This window comes from Phyllostomus discolor, chromosome 2, assembly GCF_004126475.2.
Source record: "Phyllostomus discolor isolate MPI-MPIP mPhyDis1 chromosome 2, mPhyDis1.pri.v3, whole genome shotgun sequence".
Lineage (NCBI taxonomy): Eukaryota > Metazoa > Chordata > Mammalia > Chiroptera > Phyllostomidae > Phyllostomus > Phyllostomus discolor.
This window is the reverse complement of record NC_040904.2, coordinates 88,483,578-88,505,759: the sequence shown is the minus strand read 5'-3', so window position 1 is coordinate 88,505,759 and position 22,182 is coordinate 88,483,578. Positions and strand designations below refer to the sequence as shown.

The window sequence follows — 22,182 nt, the reverse complement described above, 5'->3', positions numbered from 1 at the left end:
GGAAACAAAACTAAGCACAGGAGATAGAGGAGGCATGTTATAATAATGCAAGAGCTCTGATTTAGGAGGTAGGTGATCTAATTTCTAGAGTCAGTATTCTAATGACTGCTAATTAGTTATGCAATTTTGGACAACTCTCTTAACCTCTTTTCTTTGGTTCTTTTCCTAAAAAGAAAAAAGGAAGGAGAAAATCTCTGCCAGGCGATATTCATATTTCTTTCAAGTGATAACATTTGGTATAAAATACAGTGTATTTACCTTAAACACACAAAAGGTATGCAAAACGGGTGTTTTTCATAAACAAGCCATTTTCACAGAAATAACATAAAGCAAAATCCATTTTTGGAAAAAAAAAGAGACCAAAAGAATAAATACAATGCAAACCCAGTATTTACAATGCAAATGACAAGTAGAAGCAAGCACAAAATCAGTCAAATGGCAATATAAAAATCCTCTGGCCCAGCAGTTTTAGTGGTGAATTGGTTGCAATCAGGGAAACAGGGAAGGGAGCAGTGTTGTCGATGGTGATGGCAAGAAAGTAGTGAGCAAAAAATTCTTTGCAGAGACAAGCATGGTGGAAGAAGGGCTGAACGCTGCCCAACTTCACCTTTTTCTTACACATTCTGTCCCCAGGTTTGTCCCTGATGAGAGCCCTGTCCTGCAGCCTGAGGCCTCCCTTGCTTTTGTGGTTCATGTGTCAGGGGTGGTAGTGACAAAGTTGGCTGCATCAGGGTTTCACCTGTGCCATGGGTTCAAATTTTCCCTCTTCCAGCCTAAACTCTCCCCTTACCCCTATCGACTCAAGAAGCTGTATGTAACAAGGGACTTCTGTGAGCTTCTGCTAAAACTCAGTTTGCTTTAGAAGTCTGTTTCTTATTTATCTTTCCTGGCTCTCTGCTTAAGGTGGGAAAAAACTTGAGAAGATAGCTCAGGTATTTATGAGTTCTGGAGCATTTTACCAGAAACCTCTTATTGGTCTATCACTTTGTGGAGGTCTGCTTCGCTTAGGGGTGGGTCATGGGCATGAGGAGGCTGAAGAGAGAAAAATAATGTATCTGGAAAAGTGACATGAACCAGGTATGCTGCATGACAAAAGTAACCCATGTTTCCTCTCCTCAACCCTCTCCCTCTAATTTTACCATGTACTTCTGTTGGAAGGCTTTCATTCCAAAATTAATATTAAGGTCCAAAGACATCCTGAAGGACAGACATGACCACTAACCTACATTTTCACTAAGTTGTAACCAGATCTAATCGAGGTTCTTTGGAGGGGAGCTGGGAAGGGTCAGAGCACCAGGACAACCACCCAGAATCTGGGGTTGTGAGCACGAGGTAAGTGCTGGGTTTGGGAGGAGTGGGTGAGATTTGGGCAGGCAACCTTCTGGTAGCAGAATGGTGTATGATGTTCCCAGTCTCTGCTTGCCAAAATGTTTCTTATTTCTACAGTATCATTCTGTGGGTGTATTCAGGATGATCTTTCGTGATTCTATTGAATTTTGCAATTACCTGTATTGGCAATTTCAAGTAAATGAGCAGAATTAAAAGAAACCAGGTCATACCTATCAGTATGAAAGTATCTGCCATATATTGTGTATAACCCATATTTTTTTTTCTCCACAGAAAAGAAGACATGCTGGATTCATGACAGCAAGAGTGCTTATGTTGAGGCTGAGGTTAAAGGGAGGGGAGATGATGGCAAAATAATTGTTGAAACAACAGATGGCAAGGTAAAGGAATCATTTTTTAAATCTCAGGAATGACTAGGTTCTCAATCTAACCAAATAATTAATACTTTCTCTAATAGTTTAATTAAGAACCTGTGGTAGGAGATGCCACAAAGAACCTTGGGAAACCCCATTCATCCTTCAGGAGCTTCTCCACTTACTATCAAAGATTTAATGACAAACACTGAGTAAATCCGAGTAAACTGATTGCTGGTGGTAAAGATCATTGACTCTGGAACTCACAACTTTTTTCACTTCTGTCATCAATGTTTCAAGTTTGTTTGTTTTTTAAGGTGCCCCTGAAGTGAACAGTGACCTAAGGAACAATTAAACAAATTGTGTTTATAGGATCAAGAAAGAGAGGCATGATTTGAATAAGAATAGCAGTGCCAGAGAAGCCTAGCAATGTGGAAGTTGTCAAAAATGTCAAATTTGAGGGAAAGAGATTAAGGGTTTGGAGAAAGCCTTGCATTTCAAAATTAGGAGGTCACTTCTGCCCTCTGAAAGAGAAGGTTAGGGCAAGTATCAGGCATAAGCTACACTGTATGGGGTCATAGAGGGAATATGTAGTAAGGCTGTAACAGTCCCCACCCTCTCAACTCATTTACATTAGGCATTCATGTGAGAGGCTTGCCTCTTCTGAGCACAGTCTCCAAAACTACTCTCTTGTCAACAGTATTTAAGGTGATTTATAAATATAATGTGGTTCGTTTATAACTATGATTTTCAAAGGAAGCCCTAAGACTAAGAGCACGAAAGCAATACATTAGTGATGTAGAAAGAGGAGTCTAAAGATGGTTTTTTCATCCTGTTTTTCCATTGTAAAAAGCAGGTCCCATTCCCAAAGCCCCACTCCATATGTCCCTGGCTCCAGGCTTCCTCCTCCTGCTGTTAGAAGCGACTCCACTTCCAATCACTATTGTTCTTTGTAACATTAAGAGGCAATAACGCCAATGGATATAGAGTAATACTTATGCAAGAACATTGGTTGTGGTCTACAGAGAAGGAGTCCTGATAATACAAAGATTGAAGAGACTAAAAAAAATGAGGGATTACTGTTGGAACAATGTCAAAAAAGACTGTGGATGGAAACTGGATTAAGAATACAGAGTTTGAGAACCTTTGAATAAGAAATATTACTAACTTGGAATCAGATGATGCCAATATTTATTAATCAAGGAAAAGGGCTACAGGAAATGGCATTAGAAAACTTCCGAGAGCAACTCTATGCAATTATTCGATAGTGGCAATATACCCATATTAATGAAGTGATCAGTATTTATTTAATACCTACCATGTCCCTAGCATTGTGATATGTCCTTTAATAGCTATAGTAGAAGACATTAAAATGCCTTCTTAAAGTGCTTATAAACTATCTGGGAAATAGTCTAACATAGTCAATTATTAAAATATGCACGAGTTAACTCTTCCTGAAAGCAGCCAGAGGTGATCTATGAGAATAATTCACTATTCACTTGACCCAGAAAACCCCACAAAATCATGCAAATCAAGAGTTCAAATCTTTGTATTTAAGGACGCTCGTGAAACTGCCCAGGTCATCAAGAATATGCATATTCAAAAAGCCACCAAGTACCTGAAGGATGTCACTTCACAGAAGCCATGTATGCCATTTTGTCATTATAATGGTAGAGTTAGTAGATGTGCCCAGGCCAAATGGTGGGGCTGGACTCAGGGTCAGTGGTCCCAAAAAGAGTGCTGAATTTTTGCTGAACAAACTTAAAAATGCAGAGAGTAATACTGAACTTCAGGGTTTAGATGTAGATTCTCTGATCATTGAGCACATCCAGGTAAACAAAGCTCTGTAGGATGTAGCACAGAACCTACAGAGCTAATGGCTGGATGCACCCCACATGAGTTTGCACTGCCACACTGAGATAGTCCTACTGAAAAAGCAGGTTGTTCCTAAACTGGAAGAGGAGGTTGCACAGAAGAAAAAGATACCCCAGGAAAAAACTGAAGAAACAGAAATTATGGCCCAGGAGTAAATCCAGCATAAAATAAATACTAACAAAATTTAGATAGATAGATAGATAGATAGATAGATAGATAGATAGAAAAATGAGTTCATAATATCAAGATAGTACAGGCTGTGTACATGGTAAAAGACTTTACAAAAACAAACGAAGGAGTTGGGGAAGGTTTGAGGATGAGAATATGTCTTGAGTTAAGTCTGAAAGGATGAGTCTGCCTCCTTGTTTCCTTCTTCTAAACCTCCAGGATATGTTGAGATATCTTGAGGGGCCAAATCATACTTACCATAAGGTGGGTACTCTCAGAGGTGGTCCGAGACAGTGAGGAGCTATGGGATTAGGGCACTGCAATTTAGGAAATTTTGATTCAACAAAAATGCTTTTTTTAAACTTCATCTTTGGGCAAGAAAAACACATGGGCAAGAGGAGCACCTCTTCCATTTCTCCCATTAAGGTTGGTGTAACTTCTCCTGGCCCCATCCTCTAATGAGGCGTCTTCTTGACCCTGAAGATTCTTTGTGATACATGGCAAGATAAATAAGCATAGATAAAAGAGGGAGTAAATCTTAAATTTTTCTCTCTGCAGAGTCTGAGTGTCGAGGAGGAGGAAGTTCAGCAGATGAATCCCCCACAGTCTGAAATGACTGAGGACATGTCAGCGCTGACTCACCTTAATGAAGCCTCCGTGCTGCACACCCTGAGGAGGTGCTATGACCATTGGATGATCTATGTTCGTGTCTAGGCTTTACTGCTGCAACGTCATATGGGCAATGTACCACCCTCTCTTGGGGGAAAAACACATCATCAAATTTAAGCCTAGTCACATGGAGATAACCTTTGAGGAATGCCCACAGGAAGGGTTCTTATCTTAGCATTTCCCAGTTATATTTTGTCAGCATTAATATCCCTTCCAGAAGTTGTCCTGCTAAAGTAAAGGCATGAGGCTTGGAACCTGATAGATCAGTGTCCCATTGCCAGCTCAGTCACTTTCCAGGTGTTAGGTTTCTTATCTTCCTGAAGTCACTTTTATGGTAGAGTGGGATAATGCCTATTTTTCTGCTTGGAGAATTTAGTGAAAGAATATAAGTAAAGCAGGTAGTTCAGTGCCTACTACCTCATTTGTGTTCCCCAAAAAGAAATTTTTTTCCATCATCATTAAATTGGAGATGGTTGGTTGCTGAGATTTTTATTTACTCAAAACCTATTCAGCAGAAGCAGCACTGAGAAGATTAGGCTAAGATGATGGCATTTGGGACCCATTACTGTGGAAGTCTTGACGCACAGCCAGCCAGCTTGCTCCTTGGCTCTCTGATTTACTGTGTGACTGTATGTGTCCCTGGGACACTGTAACAAAATTACCACAAACTGGGAGGCTTAACACAACAGAAATTTATTCTGTCATGGTTCTAGGGGCCAGAGTCCAAAATCGAATCAGCAGAGTTACACCCCCATGGAGCCTCTGGTGGGGAATCATTCCTTGCTTCTTTCAGTTTCTAGTGGCTATTGGCATTCCTTGTGGCTGGATCACTCCTCTCTGCCTCCCTCTTCCCATCACCTTCTTCTCTGTGTGTTTCCACTGGATGTAAGGCCCATCCAGATATTGTCTTGAGATCCTTAATTTAATTACATCTGCTAAGATCCTTTTTCCAAATAAGGTCATATTCACAGGTTCTGGGGATTAGGACACCGACCTATCTTTTGTGTCCACAATGCAACCATTACAGTGACTGAGTGACTCACAGGATCTGTTCCCCTCAGAGCCTTAAGCTATGGGTTCCTAATTTTTCTGAGGAAGATTTCCTTCTGGCCTCAAATGCCTGCAGAATCTGCAGGCCTGCTATTAGTTAGCATCTTCTCCATCTGAAAGGTGTTTGTGCCAGGGGAAGAGGTAATCCCAGGTCCTGTGGTTACTCTAATCTGGTTCTGTCTCTTCTTGTTAGAACTCCCTTCTCTGCAAAAATCCAAAAGCTCTCCCCTTCCAGTTCTTTTATAAATAAGTATCTGAGCAAATGATACTGGACAGTGAAAGAGCAGATATTCCTGGAAGTATTTCTAACCTGTTTTCTGAATCTTTTCTGAATTTCCCTCAGACATATTCGGGCCTCTTGTGTGTGAGCATAAACCCTTATAAGTGCCTTCCAGTATACCAGAAAGAAGTGGTGGCCGCCTACAAAGGGAAGAGGCGATCAGAGGCCCCCCCTCACATCTTTGGTGTGGCCAATAACGCCTTTCAGGACATGCTTCACAGTAAGTGACTGCCCTACAAAATGAAAGATAAAAATATCTGATCTACTTTTTCTGTGTCACTTAGAGCCACGTAGGCATTGTAAGCAGAGCATGGCCTTTACAGTTACCTAATCACTTGAAGCCTCTTTTTCCTTCTGGATAAAACGTGGACAAAATAGGGCCTACCTCCTAGGGTTATGAGGACGATTAGCTCACACATCAAATTAAGTGAGATAATGCATTGAAATGGTCGGCCCAGTGGTAGGCCCAGAGTAAACCCCCTGTAGATGGCCCCTTTGATTATATGAAATGCCTGCTAGAGTTTCTGACATAAAGAAGTTTTTCTGTAGCTATTATTACACCATGCTTCTTAAAAGGCTTAAAATGGTGAAAATGTCAACCATTTAGTCAGTTGCTATTTGTATTTGGAGCAAGAACATAGGCCTATGTTTTTATGACTGGCAAAGACATGGGCAGGAAAAAAATCTATTTTACTTTGTACAGTTTAAATGTTTTTCCCCCCTAACTATATACAGAGCAAATCCCTTTCCTTATTACCTGACTTCAAATTGCAACCAAGGAAATTTTGAATAAGTTTAAGAATACATAGAGGCTCTGACAGAAGGATGCTCTGACATTTTCTTCTCTTTTGTAGATCAAGAAAATCAGTCTGTAGTCTTCACGTAAGTGTTTGCCTTGCTTTTTCTTTTGGCCAGCAGTGAGAGTTTCAATGGAAACAGACACCTACATTTCACTAGGAATAAAACACAAATTTGCTGTCTATGAATTGTTTGCTCTTTAAATACAGACTGTGTTCTGGGAAAGAATAAAGTACTCAGGAAATTGCTCCAGATACAGTGCCAGCCAGGCTGCCTCCATCATTTCAGGAGATCTTTTAGAAACCACAGTGCGCAAGCTGGCTTTAATTATCTTTTTGATACAGAAAATTTTCCTGCCCAAATAATTTTCAAAGGTCTCTGGACTGGTTAATTAGGCAGAGAGACTGAAAATCCAATGGGGATGACCATGGAACAGATATGTTATTGTAGCAGCCAGATTGGGGCAGGCCAAGGTACATTCAGTAGTAGGAACTAAAAGATGGTGAGGTTTGGATGGACAAGAAAGAGGGGTGAGGAGGAAAGAAGGAAAGCATGCAATGATACAACATGTATGGTAGTTTGGTTGGAAAGGGCATCTGGCCCGGTGAACTGTTAGTGTAGTGACTGAGGGGATAGGCTGAGACTCAAGCAGCTGTGAAATGCTCAAGTCCCTGCTCTTCCTATGCAATGATGATACACTCCGTGTACTGAGCTCTCCATTTGCTTCAGTCATAATAATAATAATAATAATAATAATAATAAAAATATAACAACAGCATTTCAGAATCTTAGAGCTGAAAGGGCAGTTAGAATTCAGCCCTTTGCAGAGAGGATAGGCTACTTTCTGGAGTTCCATATAGGGAAAGGCAGGCCTTGATCCTTTGACACTTTGGGCAATGAGGCTGTAAGTTTGCCATTGTGTTCTCCCCATATGACAAAGTTAGCTGGTTCCCAAAGGTAAAAGGGAAGTCTGAAGCCCAGCTGCCTGGTGAACTGAGTGGTAGGCCCGCTTCTGAGGGAGGTGGTTAGACCTGGCCATGAGGTGGCCGCAATACATAAAAAATTTTTGAACAGCTGGTAATGAGGAGACCTGTCTCTAATTAGCAGAGGTACTCTTTAGCTTTTTGTTAACAGGACAATGAGGCACAGGCTTCTTGTTTTTATAAATATCTTTGATATTTCCAGATTTTTGTTAATGATGTTTTCACAGCATGAGCTGCCCTCCCCCTTCTCCCAACCAATGAAGTGTCTGTGTCTCCTTCAAATTCCCTCATAAGTTCCACTTTTCTTTTTTTTTAAAAGATTTATTTATTTAGTTAGTTTTAGAGAGGGAAGGGAGGGAGAAAGAGAGAGAGAAACATCAATGTGTGGTTGCTGGGGGCTGTGGCCTGCAACCCAGGCATGTGCCTTGACTGGGAATCGAACCTGCGATGCTTTGGTTCACAGCCCGCACTCAATCCACTGAGCTATGCCAGCCAGGGCATAAGTTCCACTTTTCCATAAAATTATCCCTTCTTGCCTTAGACTATATGGTTGAAATTATTTGACTTTCATTGCATTTATAATCAGAGCCAGTTGATTATGCCATTGAATTTCCTATTGTAGAGGAGAATCTGGTGCAGGGAAGACTGTGAACACCAAGCACATTATCCAGTATTTTGCCACCATCGCGACCATGGGACAATCAAGGGAAAAGCCAGTAAGTGTTCACGGACCTTCGCAAAAATGGTGAGGTGGTCCTACCCACTGATTACGGAGGCCGTGCCCTGACCACTGACAGGAAAAAACAAGGGGGCAAGAACCACAGAACAATTAGAAAATTATAGAAAAGTCTTTTTTGCCCATTTTTTCTTCACCTCTTGGGAGAGTCATCAACGGCTCCAAACCATTATTGGGTTATCCCCAAACATGAAATTATATAAATTGTTTCAGATCTGTTCTAAGGGGTATTTACTGGTCAACTCTTTGTCAGTTGGAACCTCTGAAAACTGGGCACTTAAGATCCAAACCACCTTTCTTAAAGGCTATGGTCATCAGTGCCTTGAATGGCCACTTTTGATATTTCCGAATTCCTTTAGCTAGGGTGAGTGGTAGTATGTGCCAGATAGAAGTCTGCTTCCTTTACCACTAACATCTGGATCAAACCTCAAACACCTGATGGATATAACCCCAACCTAATCACATTCCATGTTCTGAAAACTTAACTGTTTCTCTTTAGTCAATTATCTGTATCCTTGATGATTTTTTTGTTTGCTTACTTTGTTTAGCTTCATTAACAGGTTGATGAACTTCATAATAATTTGAGGATAACTAGCCCATGAGAGATGTTATGCAAAACAAAATTAGATAATGCTGAGTGGAACTCAAAATAAAGGAGTTATTGAGCTGTAAGAGCTTCACAACTCTCTATGTCTGACATTGTTATTTTTCTTTTAAAATTCAATCCTGGTTGTTGACTGCTGTTTTTGCAAAGTAAGAAGTATATCAAAATAACAATCTAGTTCAATTTTCAAACCATGAAACGTTTCTTTTCCAATCACCAAATCACTTATTTTGATTGACTTCCTTATGTATCATTGAACTCTATTAGCTATGACTTCATTTTTGCATGCATTTTAGGTTGTTTGGTGTGCATTTGTTTGTTCAGTCTGCCATTGATCCTTATGACAATATAAAACACATAACACTTATAAAAATCTTCGCTCATATAGCTCTTTTACTTATTTAAAGAACAGTATACCCATGATACTTTACATGGGATACAGTATTTGTAAACCTGTAAATTCTTGAGTAACATATACTATGTATTTCCCCCCATAAAATAGGTCTTTGAGGCTGAGTGAAAGACAAAAGCCATTGCAGTTTGGGTGCTGAATGGTTTTTCAGACTTGCTGTGTGTATATGACCAGCTCTGGCCCATCAGCCTAAGCATACATTATTCAAATTCAAGATCAATCCCATCACAAGTCTTTGCTTGACATGGACTCCTAGATCACTTAGGAAAGGTAGCAAAGAAAAATCTAGTTTAATAATGCCAAGAGTGTGCTGTATTACCTTAGGATAAAATCTCAGAAGATAGATGGGAAGAGAGTGAGATTAACTCCCTCATTAAATATGTGGAATGAAGTTTAAAAGTAGGCTATGGTATTTGTTGTTTATTCTGTAAAATATCCATTTTTCTTTTCCTACTCAAGCCAATACCAACCAAAAGAGAAGCATTTCAAATAAATGAGCTCCCACATATATTTGTAGGGGCATTTTATATTGTCAGTCTCTCACTCATTTATTTTTATGAGTTCCCTGTCCAAAACAACATTTCATCACCAAATTTGGCAGCAGCTTATTTTTTTTAATCCTCACCCATGTTCGTGGCTCATTGATTTTAAAGAGAGAAGAAGCAATGGAGAAAGAGAGGGAGAGAAACATTGATGTGAGAGAGAAACTCCCATTGGTTGCCTTTCGTTTGCACCCCAACCGGGGACTGAACCTGTGACCCAGCCATGTGCCCTGACTGGGAATCGAACTTGTGACACTTTGGTTTGTGGGACAAGGCTTAACCAACTAAGCCACACTGGTCAGGGCTGGAAGCAGCTTTGACTGCTGGTTATCAGAGCAAGAATGGGGTTTGACCTGGGGATGCAGGGCTTGTCGCAGTACAGAGTTCTGCTGAAAGTCTCATCAGTCGTACTTCTCCTACCTGTATCCCAGGGAACTTTAGAAGATCAAATCAAACAAGTAAATCCTATCTTAGAAGCATTTGGAAGTGCCAAAACCCTGAGAAACGACAACTCCTCTCGTTTCGTAAGTAACACAACTGAGCAGTTTGAGTCTTCAATTTTTAAGCAAATGGTAAGATTCATGTCTGAGCACATAGGTATAGAGAAAATTTCTAGCACGTCAAAGAAGATCTTTGATTGAAGTTTATAATATTAGATTCCTCAAGAAATTTAACTAGTGTTATCACTAATTACATAACAGTATGTACCTGAGGGGCTTCTACTATTTTGTCAATTTCAGAAAGAAAATATTTATTTCAATAGTTTCAAATTTCTTTCCATTACCAGTAGTAGAGAAGCTTACCTAGCAAATTCTAATAATGTTTTATATTTTATCATATTTTACAAATTTGAAAGTACTTTCTTCTTCACAGTTTCCTATACTTTTTATAACAAATCAACTTAAAGAGCATTTTCTAATTTACTTACCACAATTATTATTTTTATTCCTGACTATGGCCACCTTAACCCCTGTATATTTTTCACTGGGGATTCTTGTTTATTGGGGGAAAATATTTTTCAGTAGCTTTTGATAACTATAGCAGTCTCATAATAGAGGAAGGATTTGGATTTCCAACACTAACTTCACAAATTCATTTTATGCCAAGAATGCAGGGAGTGACTATGTAATTTATAAGGAAATTTGTAGAAGGCTTCCTGTTTGAGTCTCTGGGCATAATTAACTAACAGCCTCCTGCTAATTTAGCTAGTTTCCACCCAAGGCCTTAGATTTACTTGCAATGTCTGACTGTATAGCAGGTGCTAATACTGGTCCATAAAACTATTGCTAGATTTGGGATTTGTTAGAATGTGAAGGGATTTTTCTGCTGAAATCTAAAAGAAAAAAAGTTGGGGGAAAAAAACAAGAGGGAAAGGGAAGAGAGGGAGGGAAAAAAAGAAAGGCAAAAACGGATGAATAGGAGAAAAGACAGTAAAAAAAGGAAAAAATACTATCAAGAGGAAATAAAAATAAATAAGAGGGAAAGAAAGCAATGAAAAAGAACAAGAAAAAGTTTAGAAGGCTAGAAAGAAATAAAGAAGAAAAATAAAAACAGATTAATGCAAGAAAGGGGGAAAAAGAAGAAGGGAAGAGAGAAAAAAGGAGTTTAAAAATTAAAAACTCCAAGTCAAATACTTTCAATTAATATTATATATGCATGTGCATACATGCATATAAATGTACATATACATATATGTGCATTATATACATATGTTCGGCTCCCATTATCCTACATTTGTTAACTTACTGCCTCAGTCCCCCTCTGTGCAGCTGCTCTCCTTCCCTTCCCAGGCACAGTCTTGCCCTGACTCCTTCCTTGCACAGGCAGACCTCCTGCCTCTGCCCAGCACCAGCACCCCACCCCGCAGGCTCTGGCTGTCACTGGCCTGCCTCCTTGGCTGCATCTGGCATTTGGACACAGGCTCTGTCACCTCTGGGCAGCCTTGCTGATCCACTACATCCTGTTGTAGCTTTTCACTGAGAAGCAAGTGAGCCCCATTTATTATTTTTCCCAAAGTGGTGTTTTGAAACATAGATCACATCACTTCTCTGCTTAAAACCTCCCATGCATCCCAAGCACACATACTAGAACCCTACTCCTTCCTGAGACCCTAGGGTTCCCATGATATGGTGCCCAGTGCCCATCTACCTCTCAGACTCTATCTTATTGCCTCCATCCTTTTCTCTTTCTCAATAAACTCCAGCAAACTGGCTTTTCTTTGGATTTCAAAACAAACCAAATATTTCTACATTAGAGCCCTGGCATCCGCTGCTTACACCTAGTATCTAGAAGTATTGGGACCACATCTATTTTTCTAATAGGTATTACCAGTGCCTAGCAGGTTTTCTGGATCGCACTGATGCTCAACGGATGTTTGCTGAATAAATGAAAGAATATGCTAAGCAGATACAATTTTCCTCATTTTTTAGATAAGAACACTGGGGCCTGAAGAGATTCAGTAATGCACATAAGAACACCCAGCAGATCTGAGACTAGGATCCAGGACCATTGCTGGTCTGATGTTTGTCCTGGCTGCCTCCCGACATTGACTCATGTTAGCTCAGAACCATGTTAAAAAAAGTTAAAAAAAAAACTTTCATGGAACTAGTCACTGTGTGAGTAATGTGTATAATGAAGCCACTGCAACCATTAGGCTTGTTTCAATAGGACACTGTTCTGTGTCCACCTAGGGTAAATTCATCAGGATGCACTTCTGCGCCAGGGGCAAGCTGTCATCTGCCGACATTGACATCTGTAAGTGGCCATCACACTGTCTGATCACTTTTCTTCTAAGTGTGGCAAGAACACCTAAATATGTGTCTTTTTCTGTTTCTCATCATGCAGATTTGCTTGAAAAGTCCCGGGTGATTTTTCAGCAGCCTGGAGAGAGGAACTACCACATATTCTATCAGATTCTGTCTGGAAAGAAAGAACTTCGTGGTAAATGCATTATTCTGGAGTTGAGTGAGGGTCATTCTAAAACCAGAGACTTCAGATTATCAGAACTGTCAAAGTGTTGTTTAATAAGTCTCTTTGCCTCTTTGCAACTCAGTTTATTCATCCGGAAACTTAGGGAATTGAACCAATTCCCTAAGAATCTATGTTTTATAACTTTATATGGGTAAATGGTAACTTTTTTCCAATTTTGTAATGTTTGGAGGTGGGTAGGATGCCCAGCAAAGTTAAATGAATGTGTGTGTTTGTGTACAAAAAGCATTAGATAATTTAAGACTTTAAATAACTAGGACCACATGGGATTTCTAGACAAAAGACAAGAGGTAGGAGATATCACCATGGTGTGTAGTGGGCAATGGGAGTTTTATAAAGAAAAGAAGATAAGGTTGGGATATGAAGAATAGGAAGGGGATTTAATCAGAGTAATGAGAGAAGTATATTTCTGGAGGAACAGTGTACACAATGTCAGAGATAAGGCGAGGCAAAATCAGGGAACAGAGAGACAGGATTAACTATGGAAAGGATTTGCTTAGAGGAAAGGCAGGGATTTTATGCTGATGGTTTCTGAACTCAGGTTGTTGGGAGGGTGTGGGAGCATGTGCCTGTGTATGTGTGTCTCTGTTGCTGAGGTGGGATGGGGCAATAGGAGGTCATCATTTGTTGAAGGCAATGATAATTAAGCCGGTATGATGGGCAAGATGGGCTGGAGGTATAAATACTAGGACAGAGTAATATAATAGTCTCGGTATGAGAGGACAAGACCATTGTCTAAGGTGGTACCTGTGGGAGTGGGACTGGTGGGGAAAGGGATGGATTCATGAAGGACTGGAAAGGTCTCGGCAATGACTGAGTGTAAGAATGAGAGAGAGTGATGAGTTAAAAATATTCCCAAGTTTTGTGATGTGACTAGGATAAAGGTAGTGCCATGAACAGAAGGAGAAAAGCAACTTGTGGGGTAAAGGAATGAATTTTATGTATTCCTTTAACAAATACTGATTGTGAGACTAATGTAGGTGCATCAGGCTCTACTTTTTAAGCATGGAAGTCAGAGAAGTAAACGAGAAAGACAGGTTCCTGCCCTGTGAGCGTATATTCTAGTACGGAAGACAGATCACAAACAAACAAATAAATAAATGTATAGTTTCAGAGAATGGAAGGTCTACAATGAAAAATAAAGCAGGGTGGGAGGATAGAGTAAACTGGGATTTGGTGGGATAGCGGGTGGTTATATTTTAGATAGGACGGTCAGGCACAATCTCTCTGAGAAGGCAGTATTTTGCCAGGTACTTGAATGCGGGAGGGAGCAAGTAGAAAAAGATTTTCAGTAATAAAGTTCCAGGGCGAAGGAAGGATGAGTCCAAAGGCCTTGAGGCAGCATGCATTTGGTTTACTCTTAGAATAGGAAAAGGACCACTGTGGGGAGAGGAGAGGGTAGTGTAGTGTGAGATAGGTGGGGGCCAGACCACACAGTACCTTGCAGGCTAGGGCAGAGAGTTTAGATTTTATTTTAGGGGCTAGGGGGAGTCATTGGAAGAGGAGAATGACAGGCCGATTGGATTTCAAAGGTATTGCATATGATGTGAGCTATTGAGGACAACAGTGGTCCCACAGGAATGGATGTGGGATGAGATGGAAGATCCAAGCGAACAAACTGAGGGGCAACAACGCCCTAGCCTGCCATGCTTAGATGACGTATGGCATACCTCTGGCAGTGTTTTGACTGTGTGGTCTTCGACTCCAAAGTGCCCTCACCAGGTGTGGAAAGCTCTGCAAACAGGGCAACTGTTTTTGCTATGGATGTGATTAGTGATACAAAAGTAGCAGCTATTCTCCTTTCCACCTTCCTACCGCCTAAACCTGGAACAAATGTTTTGGATCTTCCTTTGATAAGCAGTTGCAAATCTAATCATCTTGACATAAATTTCTATGCAGTGCAGGGCATCTCACACATAGGGTCCGATGTGGGTACCAGGAGTGACTGAAAGATTTTTTTTTTTTTTTGGAGTATCTCTGTTTACTAACAGAACAGTCTGAGAACTGGACTGCTGTGGAAAATTGGTTATTTTTAGAAGTGCATCAACTTGATGCTCAAGGAATTAACAGGAATGGCTTCAGACTAGCCAGGCTCAGGGTTTTCTGGCCCTTGGGGGCAGGCCCGCCTACAAAAAACACAAAGAGAAATGGGCCAGGGGGCGGGGCGAGGTGTGTGGTGGTTATAGGTGTCCTGAACTCATTTATTTTGTGTCTTTGGGGGCTGCTGGAATGATTACTGCACAAAGCCTGACATCTGCTGGTTCAAGTTAAGGATTGTCAGTTCACCTGTTTCAACATGTCCTTCGGGACATTAAAAAACTTGGAATTCTTTCTATTCATGTTTGCCAAAGAAAAGCTTCAGAGTGCCCTGAGGATTGATGCAAGAGGGCACATCTTAGCCATGTGAAGACTGTGTCCAGAGTTCCCAAAATAGCATTTGTGTAGTATAAAAGAATCAAGTACAGAACAATCACAGCAGAGAGGCTGGCCACCCACTGAGGAAGCCAAGGAAATGGGGTCATGAGCTACACCAGAGCCAGCCCCCTCCTAGTCTCCACATGGCGTGGAACATCCCTTCTCTCCTTTCCATTCAGCTAAGGCTGGCCTCTGGTCCGGGCATGGCTAAATCCACTTCCTCAGTCACCTTGGATATGGCTCCTTGATATCTTTTGTTTCTTTCTTTTTAAAAATATTTTATTTTTTATTTTATTTTTTTTAGAGAGGGAAGGGAGGGAGAAAGAGAGAGAGAGAAACATCAATGTGTGGTTGCTGGGGGCCGTGGCCTGCAACCCAGGCATGTGCCCTTACTGGGAATTGAACCTGCGACACTATGGTTCACAGCCCATGCTCAATCCACTGAGCTATGCCAGCCAGGGCTGATATCTTTTATTTTTTAATGTCATCTATATATCTTGGTCCTGTATATATCTTCCTTTTTCTCCTCTTTTCTTTGACTTCATTTTCTATATATCTATAATATCCATTTTTGCTATTCTACTGGTGTGCAAACTTTAGGAGGAGAGCTCAGGAAGCATGTCCTTGACTCTTAGAATCCTTGACACTTTGCCCAGTGTTCTGCATTGTTGGCAACGTGTCAAGAGGTGTGCCTGATCCTGTCTACTAGTGGCCCAAATGCCTCCAGGGGATGAAATTGTCAGCATCTGAACCTCCTATTCTAGAGCATGTTCAGTTGCACCCCTTTTCCCATGAGGTCTCTCTTGAACTAGTCTATCTTTACTCCCATTCTCCCCACTGGTCGCTCGTGGGGCACAAGATATGTTGGTTGTGTGTACTGTGCACTGTGCAACTCCAGCTGCAGACTATGGGTATGACTCTCTCCGGAGCTCGGCCATGGGTAGCCTCTTTAGCTGTATGTGCACATCTGAGAAACAGGTAATGATGGATGCTACGGCAGACAGCGATAGCTATAAAACCTTATTTGCAATCTAAACTTGTTTTAGCCCAATGTCAGCTTTGCTCCTTTTCATAGTGAACACAGGTGAATCTTGGAGAACATTCAGCTATGCAGGAAGTCAAATTCGATGTCAGGGTGACATGTAAAACAAAGCCTCAAATGATAAAATACTCACTTCCCACCACTCCTGACAGGCTCCCGGCCCTTCATGTGCCCATAGTCTAGTCAGCACTCTTCTGTGTGGGTCCTTATTGGCTAGGTAGTCCCTCCAGTCCTAATAGTGTCTCACAAAATCACACTGATATTTTTTGTTTGTTTTTCATTCTCCCAGGGCCATTTCTCTTGGTAGAAATTAAATTAATTAAATAGAAGATCCCTGTTTACATGACACTCATTTGAGATAACCTCAATCCTCAAGCCAATTAAAATTCATTGCCCTTGAAAATAAAATTGTGTAAGGCCCAGTGAAGACAGTGCTTTAAGCTAAAGGCGTTTCATAGTTTCTCAAACACTCATGCATTTAGTCTGCACATTCTTTGGAGCCTCCACTTCACACTGAGAACAGCAGCAAGCGGTTAGGCCAGTGCCAGCAGCCATACTTCTGTTTGTAAGGAAATAAAAGAAAACTCCATTAGATATGCTTAATGCCTTCTAGAAAGAATGCATCAGGAGGCAGGGAGGTGCCAAGGGAGAAGTGAATATATTGGGCCCACCATTCCACCTTGCTACTATAACCATAGACCAGCTCAAATGGGTCTTGTCCTATTTAACGAGACCCAGAACCAAACTTTACACCACTCATGAGTAACACTTGTGAACCCTTCAACTGCCATCAAGACTTGAACCTTCCCTCCTGTCTCCTTACTAGTCAACTTGCAAATAGAGCTCCTTTCATCAGCTTCCCTGAGAAGCTGGTGTCATATTTTTGGCTTCTATGTAGGTGAGGCAGCAAGCCCATGCTTGGTAACTATTTTAGTAACCACCAGGGAATTGGTCCTTGTGACTGCTTGCTGGAAGCACTGAAGTCCCCCCGCCCCTCAGTGCCCCCCTTACCATGGGATATGGGCCCTTGCATGACTTGGGCCATCTAAACCAGTTTGTGTAGAGGCTTTTACTGCTGTGTTTCTGTACCATACCACCAATGACCCCTCCCCAAGCTACCCCGCCCCCACCCCCCAATTCTGCAAAGTGCTCCAGGCTCCTTCCTGCTATTTCTGAGAAAAGAAACAGCTCCTGGATAAGATTACTTTTGGGTGAGTGACCTCATTAAAATGCACTTGTGCCTAAATCATCTGAAAATCTCTTGAGGATTGTGGGTTCCAGTTCCACTCTGGGGAGACAATTGGAAGAAAGATTACAACTGCTGAGGCCCTCAAAGGTCAGGTTTGAGTCCCAGGGTCTTGGATTTCTTTGGAAGAATATTTCATCTGTTGTGTTCTGTGTATGTCAGCCTTGTTTTGTGTGTCTTTGTTATAGACTAAAGGTACTGGAGCCCCACATGAACTGCCTTCAAGGTGGAAAGTCATTAACCTGGCTGCCTTAACCTAAGGACTAAAGTTTTGCTAGAAAGGGGTGACCTATCTTTTATTGTCACTTTGGGTAAATGAATCACAGTTGTGTGTCTTTTTGGTCAAGTATGTTTAATAAACTTCTCAGGGTTCAAATTTTAAAAGGTGACTTTTTCTTAGTTTGGAAATGACATTGAGTTATTCCAGTGAGCCCTTGGAATACCTCAGAGATTTATTCTCTCCTTATAAAAGAGAAATGTTAAATTAATTAGGATGTTAAAATTACATGGGAAGTTTTGTCAAATAAAGAAATAATTCTAGTTGTTATCTTAAAATGTTAATTATTGTCATAGTATATGTTACAGAAAAAAGCAAATTTCTTTGTCAATGCATTAAAATCAGATTTAAAACTGAAATTGTGGGGAATGTTACATCTGGCTACAGTGCTTTGGTATGTATTCATCAAAATTGGTCAATATTTAGAAAAATGTTTTTCTTTGCTATTATAATACTACTTGGCCCCATTATCAGAGTCAGGGAGAAATAGCTTAAAAATAGGTCTTAAACTATTTTTGAGGCTTAGAAGGAAGACCCTGAGGCAGAGGGGACAGCAAAAAACCTGTCTTGCTTGAGTTAGAGCCAAATGATGATCTTGATTTTCTATATCTGGCTCCTCCCAAGATTCCTCTCTTCATTCCTCAGTATGAAGGGTGACTTCTTGCAAGTAATGCTGAGGCTTCCACCAAAAATCCTAGGGCCATCAGACCAGCCTTGTACCCTTCCTTGCCCATTAGTCAGAAAGGAAGAGTCTGGTCTCCCCAGGGTATTCAATTTGGCCCGGGGGATACATTGGCTTCAGCAGGGCAATATCCTTTGAGACAAGTTCCTGCAGTCTGGATGACCAAGGTCAACCTAGGGGATTTGTACATGTACACTCCATCCTACTGAGATGATCCTGAAAAGATGAATCTCTTCATCTGTGCATTTTGGAAGCATCTACAAGGAGGAGCTGGGTAGTAGTGAAGGAACCTCATGGTAGAGCTTTGTTTCAGATGCAGCAGTTTATTCTGCAGCTGCTGCACGTACTGAAGCCAGAACTGGAGGAAGAGGCTGTGAAAAGCCTATGAGGTAGAGACACAGCAGGCAGCAGGTAGCTGGGAAAGCACCACTGCTAGGAGCCCCCGCTTCAGCCCCTGCTCTAGGCTTCTGCACAGCTTAGTGTCTCCAAGGCCAGCCTGTGGCTGAGCCCAGGCTGCAGCAACACCCTAGCTCCAGGTGGCAGCCTGTAGTGGCCATCAGTATCTGCCTGGGGCCCCCAGCCTGCTTCCTGCAGAAGCACTCGGCTTGTGCCAAATGACAGGACTTCATAGAGGGGTCCCAAACAAGGGCCCAAGAAGAACCCTTCGAGAGGGTGTTTGAGGCTTAGAGCCTGTCATGAGACGACAAGCTGCACCTCCCCCAGCACTTAACCAAGATCAATCAAGACCCAGTAGGGCACTTACTGGAAGGAAACAGCCAACATGGGTAAGACCCCTCCCAATGTACATATTGTAAACAGGAGGGGCGTTGGAGGGGCGCATGTCCAGATCTCCTCCAAAGATGGGGGAAGGACTTTGCCACAAAGATAGGGGAAGGAACTTTCCACAAATCAGTGGCCAAAAGTTGTAAGCTGATGGATTTTGCTGCTGAAAATGAAGGGACATTGGGAGGGAGTCTCCAGAGTGGAGCTGAGGGGGCATGCCCAAGTCTCTGGACAGGTAGGGAGGGAGTCAGGGGCATGGCAGTGGGGAGAAGGCACAGAGTGGAGAGTCAGGGAATGGACTGACAGGAGAAGATAGGGAATAGAGAAGAAGGAGGTGGACAAAGGGCAGAGGAAATGTGAGTGGATCTCATGGTTGTGAAGCAAGAAGTTATGGACTGGTGGGAAATGGAAGAAAGTGTACTGGATGGTCAGTGAGCAACAGCAGGAGGTGGGGGATGGGTCTGAGGTGAAGGAGGAGAAACCAGACACATTGGAGGTGAAGCGGGAAATGGGTAGTGGTATGGTGATAAGAGAAGAGAAGGTGTGTGAATCAGAGGTGAAGGAAAAGAAAGTGAAAGTGAAGCAAGAGAAGAAAAATAACATGGCAATAAAACAGGAGAAGGTGTGTATTGGTCAGAACAGAAAAGAGGAGGAAATAATGAAGTGTATAAAAGAAGAAAAGTATTTCCTGAGGAAAGAAATGAAGGGTGATTCAAAGATGAAAGAAGAACCTCAGATAGTTCCCCAGTGGGCTCCAGGCAGAAACTGGCCTCACCAAGGTGTGGAACGTGTGGTACTAAAGAAGCAAACTGCAGCTGTCTAAACTGTACAGGGTCTTCTCAGTTGCCTGGCTTAGGGTAAGAGTAGCCCCTTAGAAACAAGCTACAATGAGCCTCTCTGAAATTTTATATGGAGACCCTTTCTTAAAGCTATTACTGTAATCTTGAAAATGATCATATTGCAAAAGAATTAGATACCATAAAATGTATTCAGTCTCCAGGCACTACTTTATCTGCATACATGAATATGCCTATTAATGTCTCCTACAGATGTTCCTCTTTGCTAAGCCCAGGAGATTTGGTCCTTTTCAAGACTTGGCAAGCTAAATTAAATGGACCCTATGAAGTCCTTCTGTTACCCATCTCTAGCCCAAACCCCCTCCTCCTCTTTACAATTCCCAAGTAGGCAGGAAGGGGGAGGAGAACCCAACCATCCTAACACCAAATAGGCCTGGAAACCCAATATTGACTGTCAGCCCCTAATTACATTGTGAACCCTTGAATACTCTTAAATTACTCTTCAGAGGAAGCAGGGCAGCCAAGATGTCACCTGGCAAGGAAGAGAAGGTCATCTTGAAGGCAGACTGCTTCCGCTCAAGAGTCCAGACCAGGGCTATATAAACCTAAACTCTTATGAGTTGCTATTGTTTTGGTTGTGATATTTGCTTGTATAGTTCTAGTATTCCACTTCCTTATGCTGTCTTGCATTTTTCCTGACTTACTTTGCCCCCATATCAGTAGGCAGTAACTAGAGCAATTGTCCCCCATTCCCCAAGATTGAGGAATAAACAACAAAAATGGGGGATTGGTAATGGTCGACAGCTCAAACTGGTCCTATTCTGTTTAACAAGACCTGGAATGAAAGTTTACACCACTCATGGATAACACCTGTGAACTTTTAAGCTGCTACTACCCCTTAAAAGCCCACCCCAAATCCCCGATCAGTAAGACAGATTTGAACTTTGCCTCCTGTGTTCTTGCCAGTCAACTTACAAATAGTGCTTCTTTTTTGGTTTTACTTGATATTTTTTATTATCTTTTTGGTGGAATATTTTGGTAGCCTTAGCACCATTTTTTCCTAGTCTTTTATATTATGTGACTTTTTAATAGTTTTTTTAATTGTATTTTTTTCCATTACCATTTATCACCTTTATTCCCTCTTCTACCTCCACCTCCCACCTCCCCCAATGCTCCTTTCTTTGCTCTAAAGCCAGTGCTATATAGTCTTGGCTTCTGTGTGTGTTGGGGCTGCAAACCCTGGCTCAGTAATAATACCAGCCCTCTCCTGAATTATAACTCACTCCTTCCTCCTCCTGGCCCTGTTCTCACCCATGTGGTGCCCTGCCCTCATCCTCCCTGTCATCTCCTTCAGTGCTTATCCAAATGAGCCTGCTTGCACGAACAAGATTCTCCTCCCATCTATGACAAAGGAGGACATGGAATCCCATAATAGTTATAGACATAGTTTTGAGTAGGTAAGTGACATAGTCTAACAGAAATACTGGAGACTATGTTCTAAATTCAATTTATCATTAGCTGATTATGAGCAAGTATGTAAGCCTTTCTAGACTATTTTCCTATATTTAACACAGAGAAAACAATGCCAAACACAGCACCTTTGATCTTTATGAGTAGGATGAAAATTATAAAAAAATGATGTAAATATGAGACTAAAATGAAAAGTATATAAAGGCCTCAATTTAGAATAATCTATAAGGTAATTCTTGACAAAATAATCTTGGAAAAATAGATTTTTTAAAAAATAAGTCAGCCAACTGAAAGATGCCTTCAACCCTAAAAACAAAGCGGCATTTCCTACACTGTTTAGTTGTGTGACTGTTCAGCATTCTTGAGGAAAAGGACTGGTTTATTTTTCATCTTTACCTCCTTCCATAGCACTTTTCTCTGCCATAATAGAGGAAAAAGATTAAACAAATGCTTTGATTTGAAAGACATGGAAATGATGCCTGCATTTGAGCTGTAAAGGAGGTGAAGGGGCAGGATGTCATGACGCCCAGGTGTCTGGCCTGGATGGGGTTTGACATTCACTGTCACAGGGAGCCACTTGAGCTACTTCAGGCTCCTAGCATTGAAATGTCTAATGGGAAGTTGGAGATCTAGGTCTGGCACTCAGAAAATACATACAGACTTGA

The 22,182-nt window shown here is 41.4% G+C and overlaps 1 protein-coding gene across 1 annotated transcript in view; it reads left to right on the top strand.

Annotated features, from left to right (window-relative positions):
- The window catches only part of MYH15 (myosin heavy chain 15), a 137,239-nt gene that overhangs the window by 6,004 nt on the left and 109,053 nt on the right, over window positions 1-22,182 (top strand). The window contains exons 3-10 of the mRNA XM_028502346.2: window positions 1,621-1,727; window positions 4,302-4,445; window positions 5,806-5,962; window positions 6,597-6,624; window positions 8,146-8,239; window positions 10,249-10,341; window positions 12,508-12,571; window positions 12,662-12,757. Of these exons, the coding sequence (XP_028358147.2) occupies window positions 1,621-1,727; window positions 4,302-4,445; window positions 5,806-5,962; window positions 6,597-6,624; window positions 8,146-8,239; window positions 10,249-10,341; window positions 12,508-12,571; window positions 12,662-12,757 (783 nt within the window). The remainder of the gene's footprint in view (window positions 1-1,620; window positions 1,728-4,301; window positions 4,446-5,805; window positions 5,963-6,596; window positions 6,625-8,145; window positions 8,240-10,248; window positions 10,342-12,507; window positions 12,572-12,661; window positions 12,758-22,182) is intronic.